This window comes from Oncorhynchus clarkii, chromosome 8 (assembly GCF_045791955.1).
Source record: "Oncorhynchus clarkii lewisi isolate Uvic-CL-2024 chromosome 8, UVic_Ocla_1.0, whole genome shotgun sequence".
In the NCBI taxonomy this organism is placed as follows: Eukaryota; Metazoa; Chordata; class Actinopteri; order Salmoniformes; family Salmonidae; genus Oncorhynchus; species Oncorhynchus clarkii.
This window is the reverse complement of record NC_092154.1, coordinates 12,081,613-12,094,116: the sequence shown is the minus strand read 5'-3', so window position 1 is coordinate 12,094,116 and position 12,504 is coordinate 12,081,613. Positions and strand designations below refer to the sequence as shown.

Below are 12,504 nucleotides of genomic sequence, written 5' to 3'. Positions count from 1 at the left end.
AACACCTCATTTGGCCGCCTTTCCTTCCAGTTCTCTGCTGCCTGTGACTGGAACGAATTGCAAAAATCGTTGAAGTTGGAGACTCTTATCTCCCTCACCAACTTTAAACATCTGCTATCTGAGCAGCTAAACAATCGCTGCAGCTGTACATAGTCCATCTGTAAATAGCCCGCCCAATTTACCTACCTCATCCCCATACTGTTTTTATTTATTTACTTTTCTGCTCTTTTGCACACCAGTATCTCTACCTGCACATGACCATCTGATCATTTATTACTCCATTGTTAATCTGCTAAATTGTAATTATTGCCTACCTCCTCATGCCTTTTGCACACAATGTATATAGACTATTTTTTCCCCTACTGTGTTATTGACTTGTTTATTGTTTACTCCATGTGTAACTCTGTGTTGCTGTCTGTTCACACTGCTATGCTTTATCTTGGCCAGGTCGCAGTTGTAAATGAGAACTTGTTCTCAACTAGCCTACCTGGTTAAATAAAGGTGAAATAAATCAAATTAAAATAAAATAAATGTATCACTCCAGTGTTAATCTGCTAAAGTGTAATTATTCGCTACTATGGCCTATTTATTGCCTACCTCCTCATGCCTTTTGCACACAATGTATATAGACTTTCTTTTTTCTACTGTGTCATTGACTTGTTTATTGTGTTATTGGCTTGTTTATTATTTACTCCATGTGTAACTCTGTGTTGTTGTTTGTGTCACACTGCTTTGCTTTATCTTGGCCAGGTCGCAGTTGTAAATGAGAACTTGTTTTCAACTAGCCTACCTGGTTAAATAAAGGTGAAATAAAAAAACTATCTGTAGTTGGAATTTGGATAGACTATCCCTTTAAAATTCCACTGTTTTGCTGGGTTAAAAGGACCTGGCTTCAAGCACTATGATTCAAGTACTGATCATGATGATGATTCTAATTCCCCAAGCATGAGATAAGATAAAGGTATTTTATTACTCTGCTAGAGTTAAAAAGCTAGCTCATAGCCAGGGGGGTCTTTCACATGAAACGCTCACTCCTCACTTTTAATTAGTCATTCAGGCAGCTGTGTGTTGGAATGATAGAGGTGATAAGAGAGAGTGAGAACTCAATCACCTACCACTGACATTTGTTTTTATATCTAGGGTGAATGAAATAATTAAATGAGATAGACTCAGACTATTTAAAATAACATTCAGTCAGTACTGGTTTAGCCATGATTTCTAGGTTTCTCTTCTCGAAGAGCGGACGTGACATTATGACAACTGGAAATGCATGACTAGCACTGATATGCACTGGTTATATGTACACAAAACCCAAAGCAGCTGAAGAATCCCGCAACTGGGATGTATAAACGGCTGGAAAAGACAATGCAAATCAAGAATCTAGAAGACAATGCAAATCTAGAATCTAGATCAGGGCTCTCCAACCCTGTTCCTGGAGAGCTATCCTCCTGTAGGTTTTCACTCCAACCCTGTTCCTGGAGAGCTATCCTCCTGTAGGTTTTAACTCCAACCCTGTTCCTGGAGAGCTATCCTCCTGTAGGTTTTAACTCCAACCCTGTTCCTGGAGAGCTATCCTCATGTAGGTTTTAACTCCAACCCTGTTTCTGGAGAGCTATCCTCCTGTAGGTTTTAACTCCAACCCTGTTCCTGGAGAGCTATCCTCCCGTAGGTTTTAACTCCAACCCTGTTCCTGGAGAGCTATCCTCCCATAGGTTTTAACTCCAACCCTGTTTCTGGAGAGCTATGCTCCTGTAGGTTTTAACTCCAACCCTATTCCTGGAGAGCTATCCTCCTGTAGGTTAACTCCAACCCTGTTCCTGGAGACCTATCCTCATGTAGGTTTTAACTCCAACCCTGTTCCTGGAGAGCTATCCTCATGTAGGTTTTAACTCCAACCCTGTTCCTGGAGAGCTACCCTCCCATAGGTTTTAACTCCAACCCTGTTCCTGGAGAGCTACCCTGCCATAGGTTTGAACTCCAACCCTGTTCCTGGAGAGCTATCCTCCTGTAGGTTTTAACTCCAACCCTGTTCCTGGAGAGCTATCCTCCTGTAGGTTTTAACTCCAACCCTGTTCCTGGAGAGCTATCCTCCTGTAGGTTTCTTCTGCAGCATTCCGCCACCTACTGTGCAGGTGGATAATAAGGATTCCAAGAAATGAAAACATTTGGGTAAAAATAAATAAAATATCATACAAGCTACTAAACAAAAAAAACATTCAACCTGCTTTTCTGTAAGAAAATCAACCTGCTTTTCAGTAAGAAATCATTCTTATCAGGTCTCAACACATGCTCAGAAGCTTCCTGTGAGGGCGAGACATTTCCTAGCGACAAAAGTCTTGGAGCTCCAAAACGTTCTCAGCTGCAGATATGATATCCAGCTTCTTGGACTTCTTAGACACTTGTGCTGTACAATTAAGCATGGTGGCTATAAATGCCACAAAATCAACCTTCTTCACAATGAGTGTATCCAAAACTATCAACTGGTTGCAATGCATCTACCAACATAACTTCAACACTGTGGCCTCTTGCCCCTTCCACTCTCTTCACCTCCTCCACATAGGAGATCCGCTGTGCAGCCCTGATCCTTCACACCCCGACCTCCTTCACCCTAACAAGACACTCAAGGAAGTCTGGAGTATGATCCCCACCACAGTTGCAACCATTCCATTCACAGATTCTTCAATATCATACTTCTCCCATCTGCAAACATTTGACACGTGACCATATCCTTTACAATTTCCACACTGTGATGGTTTGGATGCAAATGCTCTCACGGCATACCTCACATATTCCGGTAGAGTCTCCTCAAACAACAATAATATCCACAGGCTTTTCTCCTTCCATTTACCATACGGATCAGGCGACGTGCACAGACCACTCCTGGGATTTTCTGACTAAGGTACTCATTATTGATATCCAACGAGAATTCAACTATAACTCCTTTGGCAGGTGCCCTGCTCTGACATTTTAAAATACATTTGACTTCTCACATGGACAATTTTGCTTTCTTCACAGTCCTTGATATTACAAAATGGATTTCCCAAATGAATCTCCTTGTCCAAAAAACACAGTCCAATAAGAAATGCATTATTGGACAGATCTTTGTCTTCTACTACAACTTCTACTAATTTTGTTCTATTCTCTGATTTCACTATTTTTCATTCACTATCACACACTTCCTCTACCACTCTTTCAGATTCAAGCAGTCACCATTTCCTCTACCTCCCGGCACGTCCCTCCTGTAGGTTTTCAAACCAACCCCAGTTGTAACTAAACTGATTCAGCTAATCAACCAGCTAATTATTATAATCAGGAACGCTAGATTAGGGTTGGAGTGAAAACCTACTGGACGGTAGCTCTCCAGGAACAGGATTGGAGTGAAAACCTACCGGACAGTAGCTCTCCAGGAACAGGATTGGAGTGAAAACCTACCGGACGGTAGCTCTCCAGGAACAGGGTTGGATTGAAAACCTACCGGACGGTAGCTCTCCAGGAACAGGGTTGGAGTGAAAACCTACCGGACGGTAGCTCTCCAGGAACAGGGTTGGATTGAAAACCAACCAGACGGTAGCTCTCCAGGAACAGGGTTGGAGTGAAAATCTACCAGACGGTAGCTCTCCAGGAACAGGGTTGGAGAGCCCTTATGTAGATGGACTGACCATCATGACCTCTCTTCTTGAAGTTCTCTTCCATATGGCTTCCCTTAGAGCCTAACTTGAGATACAGTTGAAGTCGGAAGTTTACATACATCTTAGCCACGTACATTTAAACGTAGTTTTTCACAATTCCTGTCATTTAATCCTAGCAAAAATTCCCTGCTTTTTCAGTTCTGCCCACAAATGTTCTATAGGATTGAGGTCAGGGCTTTGTGATGGCCAGTCCAATACCTTGACTTTGTTGTCCTTAAGCCATTTTGCCACAACCTTGGAAGTATGCTTGGGGTCATTGTCCATTTGGAAGACCCATTTGTGACTAAGCTTTAACTGATGTCTTGAGATGTTTCTTTAATTAATATATCCACAAAATTATCTTCTCATGATGCCATCTATTTTGTGAAGGGCACGAGTCCTCCTGCAGCAAAGCACCCCCACAACATGAGGCTTCCACCCACGTGCTTCACGGTTGGGATGGTGTTCTTCGGCTTGCAAGCCTCCCCCTGTTTCCTCCAGCATCTTCACAAGGTCCTTTACTGTTGTTCTGGGATTGATTTGCACTTTTCGCACCAAAGTACCTTCATCTCTGGGAGACAGAACGCCTCCTGAGTGGTATGATGGCTGAGTGGCCCCATGGTGTTTATACTTGCATACTATTGTTTGTACAGATGAACGTGGTACCTTCAGGCATTTGGAAATTGCTCCCAAGGATGAACCACACTTGTGGAGGTCTACAATTTTTTTCTGAGGTCTTAGCTGATTTATTTTGATTTTCCCATGATGTCAAGCAGAGGCACTGAGTTTGAAGGTAGGCCTTGAAATACATCCACAGGTACACTGAAATAATGTCAATTAGCCCATCAGAAGCTTCTAAAGCCATTACATAATTTTCTGGAATTTTACAAGCTGTTTAATGGCAGTCAACTTAGTGAATGTAAACTTCTGACCCCCCGGAATTGTGATAAAGTGAATTATAAGTTAAATAATCTGTCTGTAAACAATTGTTGGAAAAATACCTCATCATGCACAAAGTATATGTCCTAACCGACTTGCCAAAACTATAGTTTGTTAAGTACACATTTGTGGAGTGGTTGAAAAAATGATTTTTAATGACTCCAACCCAAGTGTATGAAAACTTCGACTCCAACTGTAAGTGCACATACATTGGACTTAAGAGTAAATTGTTCATTAAAGTCAATGGGAGATTTGAAAAAGCATTTGACTGAAGCGCATTAGGATTCAAGCCTTAATGATCTCCTCTCTTTTATGACCCTTGACGACACGATAGGCTTAAGAGTAACAGTGAAAGTAACTGGAAACCTATCCCTATACAAGAAAGAAAACCATTAATTACAATTGAGTTACAGCTTCAGACCACGAGACAGAACGTCTAGCCTCTCCTCCCTGCAGATGTAGGCTAGGCCTAGAGACGACCATCTCCTCTCAATGACAGATGTAGGGTCTCAAATCAGCCACTTCTGTCACTGTCCTCAGCTCAGCAGGCAGATGTCAATCAAAGGCTTGGTCCTTGGTCTCCAAGGAGATGCCAGTTGGCCAAGAATGTGCCTGATTGCTAAAGTTGTCTTTCAGTCCCCGAGAAGGTATTTGAGAGCAGGATTCTTTTCTTAATTCACGTTGAATTGAATGCGGCCAAGTCAGCAGTATTTGCATTGGTATGTTGGGTTGCAGTGGTCCTGGTGAGCAAACACGTTTCCGAACCCCCGGCCCTGAACCTAATATAACTTAAGAGTTTAGGAACCAGGAATGAAGGGACATATATGACAATGATGTTTCCTTTCCCATGCCCGGCCCAAAGGAACAAATTTAAAATTAACTCAATGTTTCGATAATGGAGTCTAACCCAGGATATTCATAAAGCTGTTCGAATCCCTGAGCTGACAAGGTAACAATCTGTCATTCTGCCCCTGAACAAGGCAGTTAACCCACTGTTCCTAAGCTGTCATTGAAAATAAGAATTTGTTCTTATTGACTTGCCTAGTTAAATAAAGGTAAAATCTAAAAAGCTGTCCCGACATTAAATCTAGACTAAACAGGTTTTAGTAACATGTTTTCTGTGAGGTTGCATTAGTCCCATCCATTGACTCAATCTATTTCTGGACAATATAGAGTTGAACAAACTCAAAATGTAAAGTTATCAGCATTTTGAGAGGTAATGACAGAGCAATCGCCTAAGCAACAGGCACTCACGCACACGTTAACTTAACACATCTGCTCTTTCACACCTTGGCCCCAGTCAGGCATTTGTCTGCTTATTTACAAGCATTAGGAGACCCATTAGAAGCCAATTCACATTGACACAAAGCTGTCCTCCTGGTTTATGACACAGTAAACAAAACTTCCAGCCCTGCTGCTGCTTAGAGGGCTGGTCTAGGCTGGGGGCTAGAGAATCACTGAAGCCTCCAATCTCAAACGAGAGACTTTTCCATTCATTACGATAGACCATGACAGTAAGGGCGTGTGCTTTATCGAATGGCATTATTCTGTAGATATAAAGAAAATGTGCAAGGATATTAAGTAGATAAAACACATGTAGGCCTAAAGAACTGTCAGAAATACTGCTTCAGTTTTAAATAACAAGGAAACATTCACATAAATACCGCTGTATATGTCCATGTCTGTCAATGCTCTTGAAATATTCTCAACATGTCTCGGAAGTACAAAGAATGTGGGTTATTCCCAACTGGGTGAGGTAGTAGTATAATCTTGTATGTAGTAAAACATTAACACCATTCTGACATGTCTTTATCTACAAGCATGATCAGGAAGTTAAATGTGCTATTTACAAATGTCAGTGCGTTTGAGTACTGGGCTAATGAAAACAGGCCTACAATAACTGATACCGAGGCACAGGCAACAGCAAAAGCATGTGGGCTATTGACAAGTAGCAAAACAAGAAGTGCCATGACACACAGACAAAGGCACATGAGGCTTTCAGCATGTTTAAAGCCACAGTGTAACATTTCCTGTAAATTCATAGGATGTTGAGGTTAGTACAACTCTATATCGTATAATAACAACAAAAAAACAATATTTATGGCTTTGTTGTCGTAGAATTTGAAGAATTACGTAGCTATAAAAAAATAAATAGTGACATTGCTCTATGAAATGTCATTCCTTGAATAGCCGTGGGACGGGATATCACCATCGTTTACGTTTGTTTTGGTGGGCCACTCTTTGCAGGCATGCACATGGGAAATTTCACTTAAAAAATGTATGCCAAACAAAAAACACTGATTTCAAAGTTTAACAAACCATACAACTCTAGGACTGCTTTGAACAATTTAGGCTGTACAGAAAATGTCAGAATTAGGGTCAAATCTCCCTCGGTTTTTATTGCAAACCACATTTTCCGAAATCTCTTAAAATAACGACTACGAATTAAGATTCAAAGGCGCCTGCAGAAATAATTGGGTGTCAGCTATGACACAACACCTTGAATTTGACACATTTATTTTGGTTATTGTACGACAGTAGGTGAAGTGAATTTACATCCTCTAACATAATTATGGTAACGGAATTGTAACATGGGTCCCTGATCTGTACTATACTGAAGTGAATAATTATAGTGAATAATTATGAATGTCCTTCTCTACATGGTGATGTATCCTGAATAGGTACACAAAGTCATATGCTACATGCTTTTGGTTGTTGTTTTGCATATTTGGGTTTTATTCTACACACGGGCTGTCATTGGAATGAGCTCCACCACCAAACAAGACCACATTTGGTTGGTCACAAGATTGGATATCACTCTAGAGTTCAGTACAGTAAATTACACATGTTTAGTACATTACAGTAGAGTACAGTGCAAAACAGCACCTTACACTGTACTCCACTATAGTGTGCTCTACTGTACTCTACTTTTCTTTAGTGTACTGTTCTGTATATAGCTACACGACATGACCAAAAGTATGTGGACACCTGCTTGTCGAACATCTCATTCCAAAATCATGGGCATTAATATGGAGTTGGTCCCACCTTTGTTGCTATAACAGCCTCCACTCTTCTGGGAAGGCATTCCACTAGATGTTGGAACATTGCTGCGGGGACTTGCTTCCATTCAGCCACAAGAACATTAGTGAGATCGGCACTGATGTTGGGCAATTAGGCATGGCCCTGCGTTCTAATTCATCCCAAAGGTGTTCGATGGGATTGAGGTCAGTGCTCTGTGCAGGCCAGTCAAGTTCTTCCACACCGATCTCGACAAACCATTTCTGTACGGACCTTACTTTGTGCACATGTCATGCTGAAACAGGAAAGAGCCTTCCCCAAATTGTTGCCACAAAGTTGGAAGCACAGAATCGTCAAGAATGTCATTGTATGCTGTAGCGTTAAGATTTCCCTTCACTGGAACAAAGAGGCCTAGCCCGAACCATGAAAAACAGCCCCAGATCATTATTCCTCATCCGCCAAACTTTACAGTTGGCACTATGCATTGGGGTAGGTAGCGTTCTCCTGGGATCCGCCAAACCCTAATTCGTCCGTCGGACTGCCAGATGGTAAAGCGTGATTCATCACTCCAGAGAACGTGTTTCCACTGCTCCAGAGTCCAATGGCGGCGAGCTTTACACCACTCCAGCCGACGCTTGGCATTGCGCATGGTGATCTTAGGCTTGTGTGCGGCTGCTCAGCCATGAAAACCCTTTTCTTGGAGCTCCCGACGAAAAGTTATTGTGCTGACGATGCTTCCAGAGGCAGTTTTCTTTATTTTACTATTTTCTACATTGTAGAATAATTGAAACTATGAAATAACAGATATGGAATTATGTAGTAACCAAAGCGTTAAACAAATGAAAATATATTTTATATCTGAGATTCTTCAAAGTAGTCACCCTTTGCCTTGATGACAGATTTGCACTCTCTTGGCATTCTCTCAACCAGCTTCATGAGGTATGGTATGCATTTCAATTAACAGGTGTGTCTTGTTAAATGTTAATTTGTGGAATTTCTTTCCTTCTTAAAGTGTTTGAGCCAATCAGTTGTGTTGTGACAAGGGGGTGGTATACAGAAGAAAGCCCTATTTGGTAACAGACCAAGTCCATACTATGGCAAGAACAGCTCAAATAAGCAAAGAGAAACGACAGTCCATCTTTACTTTAAGACATGAAGGTCAATCAATCTGGAAAATTTCAATTTCAAAATGTCAAGTTTCTTCAAGTGCTGACGCAAAAACCATCAGGCGCTATGATGAAACTGACTCTCATGAGGACCGCCACAGGAAAGGAAGACCCAGAGTTTCCTCTGCTGCAGAGGATAAGTTCATTAGAGTTACCAGCCTCAGAAATGGCAGCCCAAATAAATGCTTCACAGAGTTCAAGTAACAGACATATCTCAACATCAACTTCAGAGGAGACTGCGTGAATCAGGCCTTCATGGTCGAACTGCTGCAAAGAAACCACTACTAAAGGACAACAACAAGAAGAAGACACTTGTTTGGCCCAAGAAACACAAGCAATGGACATTAGACGAGTGGAAATCTGTCCTTTGGTCTGATGAGTCCAAATTTTAGATTTTTGGTTCCAACCGCCGTGTCTTTGTGAGACACAGTGAACAGATGATTGCCGCATGTGTGGTTCCCACAATGAAGCATGGAGGAGGTGTGATGGTGCTTTGCTGGTGACTCTATCAGTGATTTATTTAGAATTCAAGACACACTTAACCAGCATGGCTACCACAGCATTCTGCAGCGATACGCCATCCCATCTGGTTTGCACTTAGTCGGACTAAAATTTGTTTTTCAACAGGACAATGACCCAACACACCTCCAGGCTATTTGACCAATAATTAGAGTGATGGAGTGCTGCATTATATCGTCATATGACCTGGCCTCCACAATCACCCGGCCTCAACCCAATTGAGATGGTTTTTGATGAGTTGGACCGCAGAGTGAAGGAAAAGCAGCCAACAAGTGCTCAGCATATGTGGGAACTCTTTCAAGATTGTTGGAAAAGCATTCCAGGTGAAGCTGGTTGAGAGAATGCCAAGAGTGTGCAAAGCTGTCATCAAGGCAAAGGGTGGCTACTTTGAAGAATCTAAAATCTAAAATTAGGGGAGAAAGGCCTTGGTCAGGAAGGTGACCAATAACTCAATGGTCACTTTAACAGAGCTCTAAAGTTCCTCTGTGAAGATGGGAGAAGCTTCCAAAGGACATCTCTGCAACACCACCAATCAGGCTGTTATGGTAGAGTGGCCAGACGGAAGCCACTCACTCCTCAGTACAAGGCACATGACAACTGGCTTGGAGTTTGCCAAAAGGCACCTAAAAGACTCTCAGTCTGATGAAACATAGATTGAACTCTTTGGCCTGGATGCCAAGCACCACGTCTGGAGAAAACCTGGCACCATCCCTACGATGAAGCATGGTCGTGGCATTATCATGCTGTGGGGACATTTTTCAGCAGCACAGACTTCATCCCACGGACTGGGGTGAAGTCCACGGACAAGAAAACGCATTACTGGCTTCGGGACAAGTCTCTGAATGTCCTTGAGGTGCCCAGCCAGAGCCCGGACTTGAACCCAATCAAACATCTCTGGAGTGACCTGAAAATAGCTGTGCAGCAACGTTCCCCATCCAACATGACAGAGCTTGAGAGGATCTGCAGAGAAGAATGGGAACAACTACACAAATACAGATGTGCCAAGCATCATAGCGTCATACCTAAGAAGACTCGAGGCTGTAATCGCAGTCAAAGGTGCTTCAACAAAGTGCTGAGTAAAGGGTCTGAATACTTATGTAAATTATTTATTTTCGTTTTTTATTTGTAAAAAATGAGCAAACATTTCTAAAAACCTGTTTTTGCTTTGTCATTATGGGGTATTGTGTGTAGATTGATGAGGGGGAAAAAACTATTTAATCAATTTTAGAATAAGACTGTAACATAACAAAATGTGGAAACAGTCTGAATACTTCCCACACTGTGTGTGTATTAAAGTATATATATAAATATATATATGCCTTCATTTCTCAAATAAAATAGATTCTTCGTTTTCACTTGACACCCAATTGGACATGCTCCTATGAACATCCCATGTTGGTGCTCATGGGTCCTTGTAGATTGAAATGCCTTCATCTTACTGCGTGCCTTTAAAAAGCGTACGTTTTTTTTATTTGAAGCAAACACATGCACCGCAGGTTGTAACACGCCAAATGGGGCCCATAGACTACAAAACAAGTAGTAAAAACTACAACCAATAACAATCCGCATGGAACTCTGCAAATCTGAAACATAGTAGCCTAGCCCAAAATACTTTCTGTGCAGATGACCGCGAATTTATCACCTGACCACCACCACCCAATATGGATTTTCTCAATGTATCGCCCTCACTTGTTCTAGCCTAAAACAACTAGTATACGGCATGTATTACACCAAGTATAGACTACAATGGTAAAACAAACGCAGCATCAATTAGACTGGGGTAAGCATGCTTTCCCAACCTGAAAACTCAGAGGAACTTTTGGTGAAGTTGCAGAAGACCGTCAGACACGTTATTCCCAACACAAGCGCGTAATTGATGGCTGAGAGAGGCACATCTGGGAAGAACATCCTTGAAACAGCGAGACGTTTTGGAGTTACTTCTCCTCCACGTTCTGAAGGTCCAGGGTTGCTTTGGAGTTTAGGTTCTGCGTGACAAGCATCAATACATGCTCGGTCCCATTGTTGGTGCTCCGAATCACCTCATCATTCCTCGGAGGAGAGAAGGAACGAGAGCTCGAGCCAAGCAGCAATTCACTTGGAAACTTAGATTTCCAACTGCGTGTGGAAGTGGCTGGCTGGCCCACCTGTAGGAGCGGTATCCGCATGGTCTCAAAGCCCGCCCCAGTAGCGCTGCATCAGTAAAGTCTATGGGTGGACAGTCACTATATTTATTACAAGCGATTATAACCATTTTTGTATCCATTCAGAAATATAATATAAATAACTTTATTTCTTCCCAGAGACAACTTCGGTTCTGTCATTCGGATTAGATTTTTTTTAATTAACAAAAATACCACAATTCAAAGATGACAAGAACAAAATCAGTAATTAGAAAAGATTTACATCAGTAAATTTATGGAATTGAAAACAATTTTAAAATTGCACTCTTCGCATAGAACTGAGATTGTCACAGAATGTCACCAGCTTGCTTGTGCAGTGGCAATTTTAGCATGTAAATCTTGGTGGGGCAAAAAAAATGCATGACAGCAAAGCCACTACACAACACAACACTAACGAATACATGAATTGCAAAATAACGGTGACAAATGCTGCCCACAAACTGTTAGGACCTACATAAAGCTGTCCCAACAGCAGTCCCAAAACCTTACCACTGATACACCTGCCTATCAGCAGAGACTTCTCTGGCAGTGAAACAGTTCATTCAGCCTCATTTACTGCCTTTTTAAAAAGCATGGCTGTTATGGCTGACCTGCTTAAACAAATGTAGTTTCTAATGACAAATTGAGATATACAAGCTATGGTATAAGGGGACGACAAGCGTGTAAGAGGCAATCCGTAATTTCAATTATGACATTCATGAGCGAGCGAGGATGGACTTAGTCAATATAACTATTTGTTTAGCACTTTTGAAATGTACAGTGACAGAATTCAGAACATGCACCGTTCTTACAGTGTTCTTCCTGTACACCAAGTCAGAACGGTAGGATACATACAGGGGGCATAAAAGCAGACAATGAAAGCTCTTAGAATATTCAATGATTACATTTCTCTAAAACAGGTTATAGGCTACATGTGCACCACCGAGTCAGAACAGTAGGAAAACTTAAGAGGGGTAAATAGACCAAATTATTAGGGTGAGGCACATGGGCTACTAACAGCTTACTACACAACAT

At 41.7% G+C, this 12,504-nt stretch overlaps 1 protein-coding gene across 1 annotated transcript in view; it reads right to left on the bottom strand.

Moving 5' to 3' along the window:
- The window catches only part of LOC139415511 (protein eva-1 homolog C-like), a 186,082-nt gene extending 174,732 nt beyond the window's left edge, over nt 1-11,350 (bottom strand). Inside the window, exon 1 of the mRNA XM_071163617.1 lies at nt 11,110-11,350. Coding sequence (XP_071019718.1) covers nt 11,110-11,218 — 109 coding nt within the window. The 5' untranslated portion in view covers nt 11,219-11,350. The remainder of the gene's footprint in view (nt 1-11,109) is intronic.
- Between the last annotated feature and the right edge of the window lie 1,154 nt (nt 11,351-12,504).